This window comes from Dendroctonus ponderosae, unplaced genomic scaffold (genome assembly GCF_020466585.1).
Source record: "Dendroctonus ponderosae isolate FM_Combo_2020 unplaced genomic scaffold, Dpon_F_20191213v2 Dpon_F_20191213_1, whole genome shotgun sequence".
In the NCBI taxonomy this organism is placed as follows: Eukaryota; Metazoa; Arthropoda; class Insecta; order Coleoptera; family Curculionidae; genus Dendroctonus; species Dendroctonus ponderosae.
Window position 1 is genome coordinate 11735110 of NW_026017110.1, and position 19491 is coordinate 11754600.

A 19491-nucleotide genomic window follows, 5' to 3' on the forward strand; every position below is an offset into this window, starting at 1 on the left:
CCGGACTATCATAATTTAAGCTAACTTGCATTTTGTAACTTATATATACTTGCTAAACGCATAATTACAGTCAGTCAGAGTAGTCAGAGTAGTCAGAGAAGTCAGAGCTAAAGGAATTATTGTATTTGTGAAAATAAAGTTTTCAAAAAGGAAAATACAAAAGTCCAAAATATAACTTATATAACATAAACACCCAACGCAGAACGAAAATCAGAGTAGGACACCTTGCTACGGAAGACATCAACGTAGCCACAGGAATTAGACAGGGAGACTCACTCCGGCCCTTCATGTTTAATGTGATAGGGGATGAAGTAATCGGCAATCTTCCCAGAACGGCTGAATATAAAATGCGAAATACTTTCTTCCATGTTGCATGCTTCGCTGACCGTGCGGCTCTTATTGTAGATTCTGAAGGCAACCTCCAAAGACTACTACATTCTTTTAGCATCACAGTAAAAGAACCAAATATTCACGCTGCTCCATCATTTACTATCAGCAAATATTTAAGCTTTTTGTGAAATTTAATGGAACGTTCGGGGAACGTAAGACGGTACTATACTTATTCCCGCATAACTAGAAGATCGACAGAGATTGGTTGATCAAGTAGGGAGGAGCACCGAGGAGGGCGGGCTTACCTTACGTATCAAAAAGACCAAATTTGTGACAATTTCAAAATTAGCTCAACAACAGGAAAATATATATATCAAAGGATAATTAATAGAAAAAGTCAGCAAATATCAATACTTAGGAATAAGTATCAATGAGGATAATGAATACATGGAGGAAATAAACTAAAGCATTTCGACAACCTAGAACCATATTTACGACAATGGAAAATGTATTATACGGTACAAATCCTAATGTACACCTCACAGTGAGAGTATTGAGATGGTATATCTTTCCGATGTGATTGTAGGATGATGGAATGTAGTCCTAGATGTTGAACAGAACATTTGTTATCGACTAGAAGCGTTAGAGATGCCTAAAAATATAGAAATGTCGAAAAAAGAAGAAAAACATATTTGGAATAAGTTAAAATGCGAAGTTGACAAATGATGAAGTACTATGAAGTCAAAAAACGCAATTAAAATAAGGGAGTAATAGTATCAGGGACACGTGACAAAGGGGGGCCGAAGTATGTGCTGTTGCTGAATATTTTACAAGGAAGAAAAAGCAGATAAAGACGTAACTTGTATCTAAATAACTGAATACAATGGTGCAACTACAGTTGCACCATTGAACTATTTACAGCCGTAGTATCTAAAATTATGAGAATAGCTATGATGATAGCGAGCCGCCTCGGAGAAGATGGCGCATGAAGAAGAAGAAGAAGAGGAATAAAAATACTTTTTATTGTGAGAGAAAACATTTCCAATTATTTCCGACTCTCAATACAAAGTGGACAACACCTCAGGAGAAATAATCGATTTTTGAATCGCATTGTATGCTTGGTAAATAGAAAATCTGAAGGAACTAAATGAAGGAATGAATACTTAAATGCAGTTATGCAGTTAAAATTATATAAAATTTATCACAAAGGAACTTAATACATAGCCGATGCCTCCGTTTAACTTTCTCGTTTTTGTAACCTGAGTTTCAGTATTAATATTCTGATAGTATCTGATAGTATTTTTTTGTAAAATCAATTTTAAGATTCATCTTAATTAATAGTAACACATGAATCACAGCAACATTTTGTTTTTATAGTTTCCCATAGCCAAGTCGAGCCCATTATCTGTTAAATATAATTGATTCGCTCCAAAGCCATAAAATAAAACAAATGGACGTAAATTCAATTCAATAACGTATATTTTATATTTTGCAATCTCCTGTTCCAAAAGCTGATAATCATTTCTACGTAAAACTGCAATTTAGGCAGACGCATTTGTACTGGCAAAAAGTGAAATAAAAAATTTAGTTATAGCGTTTTCACTTGAAATTAAATTTTCCGCTTAATAGCTATTATTATCAGGTGCGATTGAAAATTATCAATTGATTGCATTCGCTTGCACGCTAATTTTCTATTACATGACGCTATGAAGTATTAATTTTAGTGAAAATTGACGCATTTGTAAAACAGAGGTAGGAATATTTTTTATGCAGTAGATATTTTATGGCCATCGTTTGCTGATTTTGTAACTTATTTTTTACAAAACTATAAATTACATTCCTTTCAATAATGATCCAAGGTCATCAATCAAGGATAAAATACCCGACGTGGGTATGTTTTAAACTAATTTAATACTTTGATTTCATTTTGTCTAACGTCAAATGCTTGAAATTATATTGTGATATATTAACAACAAGCACATAATTAGTTTCCACTGTTTCCTATCACAATAACTATCACCATAACCAGGTCACAATAACAATCATAATATCAGGAATATTCTACTTTTCGATCACGAAATTATTTTCACTTTGAAAAATAGACCATTGAGGCATCTACATATTTTTTCATTTTTGTATTGTCCGACTTTTAATCAAAACTCTGTAAAAACCATTCAATTGAAGTCCGCGGCACATTTTAGTTTTCCATTTTAATTCTGCTGCAGGTGGAAACAAAAATGTAACGTTAGGATTTCATTCACGCTAGTGATTTCTATTTCAGTTCTCCATGCGACTATTTATTTCTTATTTTAGGCACAAAGGTTTCAACAAAGCCATCCATCAGAGTGTACTACAAATAACCTTTGAACGTAGATTACTGCTTTTGTTCCAGATTCCTCTTCTTTGCATCAAATATTAAAGTGAAGCTTGTTACGCGAAAGGTCACTTGTTAATGCATAGCATCGAGGAATGGTAGTAGCTCTAGTTGCCATTGTTATTTCATGTATCTGTCGCTTCGGACAGAACTGATCTTTTATTTATTATACATAGTTAACCGCGCATATATTATTAAGTCATGGTCATTATACTTTTACGTCGGTATGCATAGTCGATCTTCGGCACTTTGCCGGATATTGTTTTGGCGGATAGCCGAGCGTGCTGCCGTCGACGCGAAATCGACGGGATCGATTTTTTGCTGCATAGTTGTTCTTCGTCAGAAGGAATCGCCCAGGATTCTTTCGTAGAATGAGCATGCACAAAATCGCTGTTATGGTGGCTCGTGCTGTTCGCTGTTGCGGTGATATTATTAATTTACCCAAAAAAGTTCTGTACTGCTTTAAGTCGTTTTAAAAGTCGGCTCTGGAACGCTGTCAAAGGTAGAGAAGGTAAACGCTATCCACTGTGGCTAACTGACTCAAAGGATAAGATATTCTATAAATAGATCGCAAAATAATTATTTTTTTTTAGGAAAGCCGTATTAACGGTAAATCAACCAATTGATTCCAAAACCTCTTTCTAAACATCAAAAAAATGTAATGCAATAAGGTATTTGCCATATCTCGTATATACCTGAAAATAATACAATTATTATTTGAATTGCATATCACGCTTGTTGATGTTCCCTTTATGTACCTTTGTGATATGTTAGAATCTAATTCCAAGTTTGAGTTATCCAGATTAACACTTTACATTACATAGAGATTGTTATATACATATTTAAAACAAAAATATTATAAAAAACACGAGAAGTTTAGAACTTTTGCTCACAAAATAGCTTTGCTTTGCGTGCGTGCGTCAGATGTTCAACCAATCGGCTGTGCAACCGAAATTGCCTCCAGCGAACGTCGGGAGGCCGGCGCATCGTAAGAGACCGATTATGCATACCGGCATTAGTACTACTTGCGTGCTGGTCAGGGGCCGCAATACATTTCTTCAATTATATTTATAGATACATGCCTATTGTCACGTTTTGATGAAGTTACGGAAAGTAATGTGCTTTTATATAATAGTTTATATAGTAGTATTTAAAGCATGATTTGCTGAGAGTATTCGGTCCGAGTAAATGATATATCCGGCTCGATTAATCCCAATTAATCTTTATGATTCGCTTCATACATACACAACTTAATTTTGTTCTGAATTTGGTATATTTCCTAATTCCTTCGATGTATTTTGAAGGAGATATCCGGAAAATGTTTGTTAATGTTCCAGAAGAAGTTTGTTCCTGCCTAAGAACTATCGGTTAGTACGTTTACGTTTACTGTCTACCTCGAAACATAGAGGCTAAAAACATCTGTTGAAAAAACAAGCCGAACATGTAAAAACATGCATTATCATTCTACTGCATTTTAAAGACAGACAGAGACGCAAATAAGTGATGGGGCGATTTTGAGCTTTTGCAAAATTTGAACAAGATGATTTGATTTATCAAAACCCATATTAATTATATCGTTTTAGCGGTCGGAGTCTATCAAAACAGAATGTTTACACTTGATCTCGGGAAATTTTAAGTGTGATGTTAATTCTTCGGCTTCAAAAATTTTCCTTGACATTACCTACTATTAATTTTTAAATATTGAATTCGTCGTTTCAAAATAATATTCAAATTTATAAAATATCTAAACTAACATTTCGTATATTGTTTAGATCATATGCCATGGATAATTTGAATTGGCATTAACACATCCAATTGTTCATTTTAAACTAATAATCTTGTGACGCAATGGAATTAAAAAATACGTAATTTACAAATGCAAAACAGGAATAACATTTTTTAACAAAACTATCGCATTTCCAATCAAACCTTCCACATTACGATGGAACAATATTTTCTATTGAAAAAAGGGTTGGCACTAAACTCTTGTACAAAAATGTTTCACTTCGTGGCATAGACGGATCATTTTTGCTAGAATAAGAAACATTTCTTTTTGTACATTTATATTTCTGTTACATTATTTCACATTTTCAACGGTTTTCTAATGCGAATTTTAGATAATATATCATGGAATTCATGTGAAACTTACTGTGATGACCCTCAGGACTGTACATCCTCTATTATTTTACATTCCCTACCATTTAGGATTCACTTAATTGTTTTTCATAAGTACCGTATACTTTATCAAAAGTTACCGAGCTACGAAATCCATGATGCTTCTGTACGTGTCGTTAAACTATGTCTGTCTGGTTGTTGGCAAAATGCCTTAAGTTTAGTAAATGAAATTCGTTAATGTGCAAATATTACAGGTTATAGAAGAGCTTCATTTATATTATTTTAGAGACTCTTTCATTTACATTATCAATAACATAAGAACTAAAAGTGAAGTTATTGCCTTTCTATTTCTCTTGTTATTTCCAAGATGAGCCGGTATTTTGAAACATTATTTTTTGAGCCAAACTAAAGCTAAACTTGCTTTAGTGGTTATACGGCAAATTTTATTTTAACCACTATTTTCTTAAATTTTTGAGAGTAAACTTCAGTACAGTCTTAAATGTTCAGGGTTTCTTGCGGTTACGTTCTCCTTGCTAAGAGTGTCAGGCCGTCGTCTTAGTGAAAAATATATATTTGTCACGAGTATCCAATAGGATAACCAACTTGAGAAATGTTCCTATAGCACTAATTGATAAGAAATCTAGAAAAAATACTTTTCCATTTGAAAAATCACTTAATATCGTTTTCGACGTTTCGCTCTATATAAAGTCCTTTTCACGATATTGTTTTTATTTGGCCCGAAGTTTCAGGAATAACCTTAATGACACACGCCAGCCCAACAGTATCATCAATCATTCAGTAAGACACAGACACATTTGGACACAATTAGTTGAAACGCGTTCCGCCTTTTTCAAATTGATGCCTTCGGGTTTGTGTATAAAACGCAATTAAAGGGAAGCGGTCCCAAATTACTTTCATGCGTTTTTGTACTTTCACTGAATGATAAATAAGTACACCGCGCTATTTGATGTGGCTTGAGAAATTATATGTTTGAGCCGATATGGACAGGTAATAAAGGTAATTTCCGTCTGCTTTCAAAGGAAAACTATTAGAAAGGTTCAGCCTTCTAAAATTGAAATTCGACGAAATAGGCTGTGAAAAATGAATTAATAATAGCCAGTGTATTTGGAACATTAATTTTTAGATATTAGTACGAACGAAGTGTATATTTATTGAGCTGTTTAATTAGACGTCAACAGTTGCACAACAAATGCTTTTAACTTTTTCAGCTAATTTTTTTAAAGTTTAGTTAAGTGTAAACTATACAGTCATATTTTATTTGCCTCAGTATTCCCTCACAGATTACCGAATGCGTTTAAATTAAAATGAAAGGTATAAGGAAACAGCAAACAGAAGATGATTTTATTTTTTAGATTGAAATCAGAAACGTTTCTCGTCTAACGATACTCGGCTGGTACTTTCCTGTACCCTGTGATTTAATATCCAACATCAAATCACATGACCGAAATCTTTTCCAAGTACTTTTCAATAAATGTACTTAGGTTTAGAATTAGACAAATGTAACACTCACACTTACTTCCAAAGGTTGAACAATAAATGGCAATCTGACGTAATTTAGTATACGGTCGAATACGAAATTGCACGAGAACGAGATTTCAATTTTTGGGAAATTCCAAAAATATCCTCATTTCACATTGAGAAGCAATTAGTAACGATAGTGCACTGCAATAATAAAATGTGGAGTATTTTCGAAAAATTAAATTGTGTACAGCGGGTGAGATTTGAATACATTTTTTTATAATAAAGTGTAAATATTTTAAGTAGATTGAAAAATTTAATTTGAAACTTTATGATATACCTCAACTTTGATAAGCGCTAACCGGTAATATAATTCATCACCGTTACTTCGATTTATCTAAACGTATTCATACATTTTCCACATTAAAGATGTCAAGTGCTTTTTCTAAACTATTGACTTAATAGCAGGCACTAGCAAGACGTCCAACACACCGTTCACCAACGCATTGAGGTGATTGAAAATTCGCCAATTCAGAAAACCAGCTTACTTCATAATGTACTTCAAGTGATTGAATCTTGTTCATTTCGTAATAATCCGCAAGGTCCTAACTAAAATGGTCGAGGCTCCATAATAAAATAGGCATGGCAATGCGTCTCAATCTTTTCAAGGGTCGTAAGCAGCATTTGAAGTTAAATACGAGAAAGACGAAACAATGTATACGATGACTCCTGCAACTTCGAGAGCATTAAGGAAAGATGACATATGGCTTTTTGTCATACCGTTCATAATCCATACAGCCTGCAGCGGAGCGAAGGCGCATCACGAGTCTTGATCCATCCAAACCAACCCGAGCTTCGATATGCAAAATTTCAAACTGTTTCTCGGTTTACACATGAGATTTTCAGGGTGAAATGAAAAAATCTGCAGGTCAAGTTGCGAGCCCTTAACAGCTGAATAAGCAGTTGTTTGGATTAAATACGCAATCATCTGGCGATTGTCCCGGCAATTTTTCGGCAGCCGGAGATTTTTTTAAACTTGAATAGACGCAATGGCATCTTCTTCAACTGATTTTTCGAAAAGTGATGAGTTAAGTGTTAAGACTGTACAGTTGTGTAAATGGTTCAGTTCTCAGAGTTTTATTGAAAAATCGAACATAATAATAAAGGTAGAGCGAAGCCTAAAATGAAAAACTTGACTACTAAAGTAAAGACTTGTATGCGACATTTCAATTCGGAAAAATCTTATGGGCAGGATGGGTGGCTTACAAGTTGTGAGATCAGGAATAAACTGTTTTGTTGGCCTTGTCTGTTTTTCGTCATTTAAAACGGTATTTGGAATCAAAGCGATTTTGGCGATTTAAATAATTTGCACAAAGGAGTGAAACGATATGTTATGACTCAAGCTCAGTTGCAGGCCGTTATCAAAGAGAAAGTTGTCGGCAAAACTTGAGTTGACCACTTTTTGGATAAATCGTTACAAGTGAGCGATCAAAATCATAATGAATTAGTTGGTAAAAATTGAGATGTGTCGAAGAGGCTTATTGTCGTTGTGTGCTTTCTTAGCCTACATGAACTCGGATTTAAAGGTCGCGACGAATCAAGTTCATCAGGAAATAGAGGACATTTCATAGATCATGTTTCTCTATTAAGAATAGATCTCTATTAAAGTGAAAGTGCGAGAAACATATCTCAGTGCGATAGTTATACACTGCTGAGCCCTCAAATTAAGCTTAGTTTCGTCTCAATCAAGTAAATCAGGTAATGCAAATCAAGCCGAATTAAAATTATTGAATTTAAAAATTCTATTAATAAAAAGAAAAATGACTTTGAAAAATGCTGGAATAATATGATAGACAGAAGTTTTGAGCCAAAAAGATAACGCATACGCACTGACAATGTTGGAGATATTGAAACAGAACAGGTTCCAGAATTTTTATGATATAGACTTTCTTGCATTGTGTAATTTCAATCCGTTTAAAGAAACACGTTTTTCGGAAAAGCAATTAAAATCCTTGATTGGTCATTTTGGAGAATATTTTGAAACGATTTGATAAGAACGTAGTTTCTCAACGCTAAAACGGATACTTAACGGAAGACTTACTTGCGAAACTGGACCGGACAAGATCGTCTCTCTGGGTGTGCTAACAGAGTGTTTCTCTGTTAGCAATTAAAAACAATTTTGTTAGGAGAATGTCGCAGCATCCCATTTTCTATAACGACAATTTAAACGAGTTTGCGAAAAATGATAGAAGAATCCAATTGCATTATAAATAGGTGGGTTTTCATAAACTGCTTTCCTTTTTTGAAATTTCACCGCAAGCCCCAGCTATTGTAATAATGGCGAAAGTTGGATAGCGACTTGCAGCGAATTATATTAACCTTATACTTCGGTTATCCACATGGTTGGATAGCAGAATAAAAATAACAGTGTTTTATTTACCACTGACTGTAACTTCCACACTTAAATGGGAAAAACGCAGTTAGCAAATTTTCTAACTTTGGGATTTTTTTTTAAATTAATAAGAAGCCATAAAGCTGCTAATATTTGATGAATCAAATGGAAAAAAATCGATAAATTGGCATTACTGTACGAAAAATACCAAATATTTGCACTAATCAGAGTTGTAAGGCGAAGTTAGTCGCTACCAAATTAGCAAATATTTATCCTTGTACATAAAGTAACAATTAAATAGTACAAGTACCTATCAAAACTTTTTCTGTTTTCGAACGTTTAGGCATTTCTCAAAAATTATTTTATCCTGAGGTTTCGCAAGAACAAGCCGCTTGCTTCTTCAGTTTTAAAAGTAGATTTTCCTCGAAAACGGATCATTTAGAGAAACCTGACAAGTAAACTTTTATTATGAAATTCTGAACGTCCTTTAATTTTGAGAAATCATACACAACAAAAAGCGGGAAATAAAAAAAGTTTAGATTATTAATTAGATTACATGGGTGAGTTAAACCTCTTAGCACTAACGGATAAATATCAACTTTTGAACAAAAATACGAAAGATCAAGATAATAAGTGCAACAAATTTCAACCAATAACTTTTAAAGTCTAATTTTAGCACCCTGTATATCCGTTATTATTGCGCTTTCGCAAAGGTGTTTTAGGAACTTCCCACACACATTTTCGCTGTAGATTTGCCTCTATAAGTGTTGGTCGCACCTATTCTGGACACCCTGTATACATATCTTATCACCCAAAGCAAAAGTTTGGGTAACCTGAATTTCAAACTCAAAAAAGGTATTCTTGTCGGACATCCATAAAATAAAGGCTTACTTTTAACAAATATTTTTAATTTAATGCATTTTACAATAAATTTGTTTTTTTAATGTTTTAAATTACGCTGCATGAATGTGATAAAACTTGTATTTCTAAGTGTCTTATAAAATGTCGTGCCTACAGACGACTATTGTAAATTCAGCTTTAATGTTCGTATCTTTAAATAGAAAACCGCATATAAAACAAATCTCTGTTGAATATATCGGTTGAACTGCTTGGAAAATAGTCGGAACAACAGGAACAGCAAGTGATCAGTCACAATCAACCCACTTTGGGAAACAAATTTAAATGGATCCATCTTAAGAATATGAGTGGAATTAAACCAGACCGACAACTGTTTCTGTTTGAGGCAACTGTTTCGTTATTCTCCTGTCTTTAAAGACAGCTTGCTTAAGCAACATGCATTTTGAACGTTTTTCAGCTTTCAAAGTCTTAAATAGTTTTGCGGAATAGCTATATTTCGGAAAAATATATGTTTCCGATGATAATGAGAACAAATGCAGGCAATTACGAAATCAACAAATCTCCATTTGGATGCCAATATCTAAATTGTTTCAGCTTTTTAACTTTAGCATACCAAATCTTGGTTATTTCAATTGCTACATGTCTATATTACTTATTGTTTGCCGATTAAAATGCGCTAACACTAAAATATTACATTTAAGAATACTGATGATTAAATTACTCTCAACGGATATGGACAAAAATATAAAATACTGCTCTCAGTAAGTGAAATATCAAATAAACTTTCACAGAAGTTATTGCGCTTGCAGACAAATCACATATTTACGGTAATCATTATACCTTAATCAAAATACACAGAACATCTATGGGCAGTAGCAAGTAGATATAAGAGGATTCGTCATTATCCATGGCAATCCTTTCTTCTATATTGTCAAATCCAATAAAGTTCAGTATTAATTCATAATTCACTTACTTGGTTATAGATTAGACAGCATTATTCAATTAAATATTTTATATGTGTGTTTCTAATCAAACTTTTTTAAATAATGTAGAGAGAGGATTTAAAACAATTTAGAATAAATTAAATTGAAAAATGTTTGTTGCATTCCTTTGTAGACAATTCATCGTATTTTATTATGTGGAATCAGTTGTTTTTAAGTTGACGCCTTCAAAATAAACAAAATAGGGCCCTCCTGAAATGTCAGCATCGATTTTTTAGGAAACTGCGGACACAGTCTTTACCACGAAAAAGATGAATGCAAATTTACAAAAACAATCTGATAGACCAAATTCGTGGTTTGATGGGGATATTTTCAATAATACCAGATCAAAATGCTATACCTGGATTCATGTACGAACGGTTCAGCATACTCGTTTCGCACTCGACGAGGCAATGGAGGGGGTCGCTGATTTGAGGAATAGTACCCGTCCATAGTGAGGACTAATTCAATTTGAAGGAAATGTCACGCGAAAAAAAGACACATACAAAACACATCACATCTTTGTCGCGATATCGAGCGCAACGCGCACTTCAAAGAGTCCGATGTCCTTTAGTGTCCTAGCGCTTTGAATCTGAGCGTCCCGAAATTGTTATGCACTGTGAAATGTCAAAAGAACGGCGATTTGGAAAAAGTCCCGCGATTGCGGATCAATCCAGAACAGTATCCTTATAATGGGGTATTTACGTTGAGGCAGGAATAATATGTAGGAGATCGAACACGCACGCTTCGTTCAACAGTTTGCAGCGAAGTGGGGTTGATGCGGAACAACGGCGGTGCGAGTTGGGGGTGCGAACGTCATAGGGTTGCGCCTGCGTCCCAATTTTCATCCCCCAGACTCACCCCTATGTCGTATCTGTCCCGTCGCCTCACCTGCCGCCTCACCGGACTACGGCGACGAGCGATACTTCAAACGCAGACCCAGTCGCTCCAGGATTTTATTTTGCAGAAACTTTTGCTATTGCAGAATTTCGCTACAGGAGATTGACAGCTGGATTTGCGTGCAAACGAAAAGCACATCGAAAGTGACGTTGGTTGTAACGGAAATTTTCCTGATAAATGTTTGCTCCTTTAATCGCAACATGTTGCTTATAGGAGTCAGGGATCGTCGAACTTTGCGAAACTGCATTCCCAATAAATTTATCTTTATTACATGTTGCAGTTTTAAATGTGCTCAAAAAATTAGCTTAACAGAGTTTTTTATTACAATTTGTTCACAATCAAAATGTGCTTCTTGCAGTGCATCTCCTATCGAATATTTGCGACCATCACGATCGGACTGTGTTGATTGCATATGGAATCAGTCTTTTAGGTTTCTAGGCCACAACAGACGGCGTCTGCCAGTGTTCAACAGTCAGTTAAAGAAATGTTTTTTTTCTTGCCGGTCCTTATATGAGCTAGGTATTAAGGCGTTATCTTTCTTATGGTGTGAATGATTTCGCATTCCTGTTGCATTCGATTTAGGACTTCGGTATTAGTAACCATATGCCCCCAGGGGATACTCCACATTCTACGGTAACACCACGGTTCGAAGGCATGTGATTTTTCTTCACAGTACATGCTTAAACTCCACATAAAAGAGCGGAAAAGGGTAACACCGCGGCATTCTCATTCTAAATCCCATGTTAATATCATGGATAGTAAATAATTTTGCTATATTTATAAATGTTGATCTGGCTGGGATCTCATTCTCGTTATTATCTTTTCTGTGTGATCGGAAGCTCTATTCTAGAGTTCGCTATAGTGGCATACATACAAAATGATTCAAAATTGGCGTCATTCCTCAGGAGCTGTTGTCTGGCGTTGTTATAGGAGTACAGCAAAAATAGTAAAAGAAATTAATTGTTATTAAAAACTGAGAAACTTACAAAAAGCTATATCAGAAATCCAGCAGCAATGTTTTTCAAGGTAATCTGCCTAATTAACATTGCGCAAATACCTGTTGCTTCGTAATTATTTAAAAGTCCGGTAACCATCGAATTATACAGAGTGACAGTAAGATAGACAAGGATAAACGGTAAATTCAACAGGAGCCGTTGAATGACGGAACCTATTTCTGTTCAACCTGTTCTCATAACCTCGAATATTGGTGTTTACAAATCAACCATACAACACCAAACATTTGAATGGTTAACTCCAAAGAAGCTAGTGCCTGTCTAATATCACTATTATCCACTATTATTAAGCAGCTTCTCGTATTCAGTTAATTAACTCCTGCTCCCGTTGTATCTCCTTGTGCTGCGTGTATCGTACAAACGTGGTAGGAATGTAACTCATCCTCGGTATTTATTTGGTGCTTGGGAAAGTGTCAGTTATTGTGCTCTGAGTGCCCCTGGAAGGCCCTGATTCGATTAAGTCTAATACTTATTCCTCTGTGCCTGGAACTCGAACATCTATTGCCGTCCATTATCTTCCTGGAACCACTCTCCTCGCTCTTTGTAGGCGTGAGTTCTTTCAGTTTCTGCTATGTTACTGTAGCAGTTCCCCTGAACTAATCGCATATCAGCAAATTTGTGAAAGAAAATTCAAAGTGTCACAGTTTGAGAAATTATTGTTATTATTGACAAGGGCTATCCACCTGTAACTATCTGTTAATGACAAAAAACATCATTGCCGCTGTGACTTTTCATCAAAAAAATGTAGAAGAGAACTTTTTTGATAGAAACATTTTTCGTAATTTGAAGCAAAGATTGTAATTTTTCTTTTTGAATGCTTAAGTATTCACAACAATTTCAAAATAATGCTTTATAACAAAGTTGAAATTCGATCTTCAACTGTTAATATCTTCTAGAAATTTTCGAAAAAAAATGTTTCAATATTTTTCTCGTACTCCCCTAAAACAGTTTGGGTTAGTTAGTTATAACAACACCCGAAAACCGAAAAACAACCTGAAGGAAGCATTCAAAACGTTTATTATCTGTTTGAAATATCTGGTAAACATACACAGTCAGGAAATAGTCAAAACGCTTGATTAGGAATATATACCTAACAGACTTTAAAAAAACATCGAGGACTAATAACGTATATGCCTTTTCCAAATAAACACCTTAGCTCTCCTACTTTACACGTCGTGCAAATTTACACAAATATTTGGATAAAATTTTGCTGCAGAAATACGAGCAGCAAAAAGCTATATATTTTTCGATTTTATTCACACATTGACTTTATGTATGATCATTGGGAAAAGCTATATTCCGAACAAGTTTTATATATGTGTATGTCCCACATCTCTATTTATGCAAATTTGATATCAGTCACCATTGCACAATTTCCAGAATGTGAAAAAATGAGAATAAAATATTTCCCGTTTAAGAAAACGGGTCGCAAGTTAGTAGCAGATCTTTCTTGACTCAATTGAAAAATTGACCTTCCAATTGGATAAATTTGATAAGTGCCAGAAAATCAAATGAATCCTCCAATTTAAAATGACTTAAATCTTAAAGCTTGACAGACAAGTTTAAAATCAAGTATTATAAATCCATGAAAGATTTTTTTGGCTAAAGATGCGACTGGCTAAGAAAGCAACGCAGTCACTCATTTCCGAAAACTTTTGACCGCGTAACGACCTGACTAAAACACAGCGCACATTATGAACAGATCGTTTATCTCGATAAGTATGCTCTCGAAAGTATTAATAATAATTTTTCAAAGTCTATACTGTTTTGGCTATCGAAAGCTATTGTCAGTTCACTCAGTTGTGAGCCTGAAATGCAGATTACTCTTATAAATTAAAAAATCAGGCAGACACTTTTTGAAAATCGAAATTGTAATTCCAAGCACGCTGAATTTACATCTACGTATTCTCTCTTTTTTGAACCTAATAAGTTTTTACAATGTGGCCCGGATTTATATCATTTATATGTAAATCATATGTCAATCTTCGTTCGGAAACGTCTTTGAATTTCGCGAGACGAAATGAAACTCGACTGGCAGGACAACAAAGCTTCAAATGATAAGAAAATAACTAATTCCATGGAAAAGCTTCGTGTTTGACTTTGCATTTTTATTTCAGAGGAGAATAAAGGAGCCGTTTCAGAAAATTTAAAGAGCACTCGGATTAGAAACTAGAGATTAAGTAAAAAGGGTCTTTGTCAATGCGCTCCAACATAATGGAAAGCCTGATTTTAATTTCATAATACTTATCATAACCTGAATGTCGGTAGATTATACATAGGAACTTACAACTTGTTTGACAAACACTAGCCGACTGAAATAAAGCAGATATGGTTTTGTCGATAAGTTGACAACAAATAAAATAGATTTCTTTGCAGTTGCAAACTTTACTCGCTTTTAAATTCAAATCAGATCAAATTTTAATTTCTCACTTTATTATGTAACAAGTCTGACACAAATGATTATGAAAATCAGGATACGACAAAATTTTCTTAGACACACGCATCACGGGTGAGAGTATTTAATGTAATAACAAACGACGTTTACTTTTAGCAAAATTATCTTTTTAGAAATAGCTAATAGTAAATTAAGTAAGTCAAGTCCTAATTAGAGCTAGTATTTCCAACTAAATTTATGTTAATGATTTTAATACCTACGCATACTCTAAAAACTGATTAATAGAGATGAAAATATGCGACCAGCCAATAATCCAGAGTAAATTATGAAACTGCAGAATTCGTCAATAGGGGAACACTGTTTAACAAAATAGAGACATGGTATTATGCCCGTCCACCCATGAAATCGAAATATATAACCAATAATCCGCATAAAACCTATAACACGTGCGTCGCATCATGTGTTACGATGCCTCTAATCTCCTATTTTTCCTTTTTAAAATAGCGTGAGGAGAGGGTGTTTCAAGTAGTTTTGAACATATTCAGACCCAGGGGCTTCGATATGTTAAAATGAAATGGCATAGGGATAGATTGCCGCGCAGATGTTTATTACCGAAAACGGTTTTTTCCTACAGTTAAACTTACACTTTAAAAACCACATCAATTATCGCTAAACATTTTGCAAATAATTATCTGAAATTTAATTTCGATAACAGTGGAATAGTCGCACAGTCTCTAGCTTTAAATGTAGGCTTATTACTTTTAGCTTCGAAAATTCATACTGATTAATTTGTTTTACGTTTAAGAATGTCGAGCGCTTGCCTTTGAAATTTCAAACACTTTGATATTACGGTAATTTTAAGAAACAAAGTTAATCTTATAATTGAGCTTCCTCGAATTTAACTTGATGTTAAATACCTTACAATCTAGTTATATACAGACATACTATACATAGTTCTTCGTGCATATTACAGATTATGAATAGGAAGCGTCAATATTTTAAATAAGTTAAATTGTATTTGTTGTGAAACCTTCTAGGCCTTCTAAAAATAAAACTGTCTGATCTGTCTATGGTAACTTTTGACACAATTTATATTTCGTTAATATAAGCATTTGATTTTATTATCTTCATCGTCAGTGTAAGAGAGCCGTTAGTATTTTGAAACATAACAAGCTCGAATTAACAAAACACCATTCAAATGACAACAAATATGTTGTGAATGTTAGCCAAATATTTTAGTTTCTTAATATCTACTTGTAATGGTAATAATAGGTAGTCGCAATATTAATATAGATGTATACAGGTATATTTAAACAAAAATATGACTGCTGTAACTGAGAACAACTAAGTGAACTGCACACGGCCATAATTTGTGACATAATAAGTGAAAACTAAATACGTGGATACTTCTCAACATGGCCAATGTGTTACGTTGTTTAATAGTTTTTTAAATCTACTTGGGAAGAACTATTCTAAACATTTTGTCACTCCGACAGGTTCAACATTGAAATAACCAACAACTTAATATTCGCCCTTCGTGCAGTAATTATCAGGCAAACTATTAAATTTTCAAAAAAGGTCAAAAGCATTTGTGTTAGCTGCTCACTATTTTGAATATCTTTTTCTCGTAAATTATAACTTTTAAACGACATCGAAACGTTGGAATAATATGAAACTATTATGTGTGATTTTAATAATATATTAAATTATTTTAAGAGATGCGTCACGACATATGAGAAAATAGATTTACAATTTTTACACCTCAATATAGCATACTAAATCTTTGGATCAGGATTGTAATCTTCGATCAATTAACATTTCTTAAAGTGTATTTCGTATGTAGATTTTTAACCAACGAACTTTATAATGTGTGCTATTATGTAACTTTGCATGTAAGTAAGCATTTTGCAATTAGTCAACACATTGATACTAAAATAATAACATAATTTAATTTGCAAATATGATTACTGTTAGATTTGAATACGCTGCATGGTTCCTTTCATGGCAGAGAAAAAAATTCAATATTTGAAAAATAGACTTTTAATAAAATGGGATATAGTTAAATATTGAACCTGGATTTATTCTTCACTCAAAGTGCGCCCCTGGCACATCTTGAAAGTTGGATTTTGGTGCGGTGAAACTCAGCAAGCCCGACTTTGTTTGAACGCCAGATGCTTTTACAAGCAACAACTTCGTCGTGTTTGTAGTGTTTCCCATACCCGAACTTATAAGAGCATCCCGAAAATCCTATCTCGCCCTCATCTCCCTTTCAGAAGATTAGGGCCATATGATTTTTAGCACGTGGTGCTGCATTTCTCCAAGAGCTTTAGATAAATAAAAGGATTCTGTTTGAAACAAAAAATATATGCTTTCAAATGTGTGGAAATAAATATTTAATTTTCATGGAAACATTCTGGATGTCAAGACTTAAATTTTAAAATTGTGGAAAATTAATAGGAACAATTGTAAACAGACCAAATGAAGTTAGTAAAAGCTGAAACATTGAAATTCAGTTTGCGCGAAAAAATTACATTCGTGCATGTACATCAGCAAGAAATATTGAAGGAAAAAAATTATAAAATTTGCTGGAAAAGTGACCTATTGAATACTCATTTTTGGAGATTGAGTTAGTAAATAGAACAACAATATTCACAATTTTACTAAGTTATATTTTGTAATTTTAAAACTAGTGAAAATATAAGTGAAAGTATAAGCATAATACTTGTAACTCTTCTTGTTTGGATGCATTATCCTAAACGATGTTAGATTTTGAATAATTTAAGCCTACTAAATTTTAAGCAAATATGTTTAATGGTTCAATCGCAATTATACAGGGTGTTTCTATTTTTTGTATGGTTTTCTCTTATTTTAAAAATGAGCCCCATAACCCCCTAAAGAGGAATGACGCCAATTTTAAATCACCTTGTATATTGCCAAGAGAAAGTCGAATTATTCGTTTCATAGAGAAAAAGTTTCACATATTTGTGCTCTGCGTTTATGTCTCAAAGTTACTCTAACGTTTAATTGACATATTTTTAAAAAACCTATAAAATTATAAATTTTAGAAGGTCCCTTCACACAGTTTGAAACTAAAATACTTAATTTCACCAGTATGTAATAGATTTAATATTACGTTGTGATAGAGCATTCGTGTTCTAAATAAGAAAGTGGAATATTGAGAGTAAATTGTTTTTCTTTAGGGATATCTGTATAGTGCGTTAAGATTTGCTAAAAAAAATGATTGAAACATAGATCTGAAGCAAATATTTCCGGAAAGCAAACATTGTGAAATCCTCAGATAAAGTTTTCGAAGTTCTGGCACTTTGCTCACATCTATACACAGTTAGCATAACTTTATTTCGCCAAGGACTGAATTTTTGATGATCATTAGAATATTTTCCGTTGTATTTAATTCAGGATATTGCCAAAACTTCAGAAAAGTTTTTGAGTGCTTCACACTGTGTAATGAACAAGAAATCCTATTTAAACTTGTGTCAGGGTTTCTCCTAAAATATTCATTACAGGTAATGTTTTCAAACATCCGATCTGATATTGGATCTTAGAGAAGTTTGCAATTCCATCATGTTGAAAGGGTGAGACTTCTTATTTGGAAATAATCAGAATGGATAAGCGTGTCCTAAATTTAATGAAAATCTATTTAATTATTCAGCATCGCTGCGTATGCAGATGAACTAGATATGTCGAACTTTTTTGAAAATTTAAAATTTTCAGAGATTCTTGACTGTTAAACTGAGTTTTCTATTGGAATCACAAATTAGCTCCGCTGGAATTTTAAGCATTAATTGAAATGGTTAAATGTTGAAAGCTGCAAAAATTCTTGTATAAAGATACATTTTGGTTTGCATCTTTCAATTGTTAAAACACTTGATTGAATTTAACTATGAAGGCTTTCACGGCCGGTTAAATCACATTTAGGAATGTTTTCCGGGCTTTGAAGCCGTGGTCTATGGGAATTTCTTCCTGACGTTTCGTCCACAACTGCGGTGGACATTATCAAAGGCGATGAGGCAGTGGGCGAATTCATCTCCCGTGCTTTCCGACTAAGACTGATTCAACTGGTGTGCGTGGATGTTTAACAGACTTAGCCATTTAAGGCCTTGAGTCTTTTGTGCTGGTACCTCGAGGATACCTGGGTGAGGGTGTTGGGGGGTTTGCTTTTCAGCGGAGGTGTGTTGTGTTTGTGGTCGTTTTTTGGGCGGTTTTGTGATTTTTGAATCTAGCGAAGGGAACTTTACATTAAGGTTTTAGGCTCCAGGAAGCGAATTTCGCGGGGGGGCAGGTTGGGGGGCTTTTGTAAGTCAAGCCTTTGTTGTTGGGGGATTTTGGTCAGCTCAGCTACGGTGGAGGATTGGTGCCGTTCAGTGATATGAAAAACTTTCTCTTTTGGAGAAAGCTTGCCGCATACTGGACGAAGGTTAAGGGGAGTTTGTGTAGGTGGAGGAGTTTCCAGATTAACCCCTCGTGCCATACTTTGTCGAACGCTTTAGGATGTCCAGGCAAATGACTCCAGTGGAGCCCTTGTCCTGGGCAGCGATCGTGGCATCTTGAATTAGCCTGGCAGCTTGCAGAACGGAGTCATGTTTTTGCATGAAGCCGAACTGCTCTCGAGGAATTAGCTGGTGTTCGGAGATTAG

The 19491-nt window shown here is 34.3% G+C and overlaps 1 protein-coding gene across 4 annotated transcripts in view; it reads right to left on the reverse strand.

The window, feature by feature from the left end:
- The window catches only part of LOC109535451 (teneurin-a), a 272613-nt gene that overhangs the window by 135572 nt on the left and 117550 nt on the right, over window positions 1–19491 (reverse strand). For 3 of the 4 annotated variants that reach the window (XM_048661445.1, XM_048661443.1, XM_048661442.1), the window contains exon 1: window positions 10890–11311. The exons of the other annotated variant lie outside the window; for it this stretch is intronic. In XM_048661445.1, coding sequence (XP_048517402.1) covers window positions 10890–10981 — 92 coding nt within the window. In that variant the 5' untranslated portion in view covers window positions 10982–11311. Of the gene's footprint in view, window positions 1–10889; window positions 11312–19491 lie in introns of those variants that run through there. 4 annotated transcript variants of the gene reach the window in all.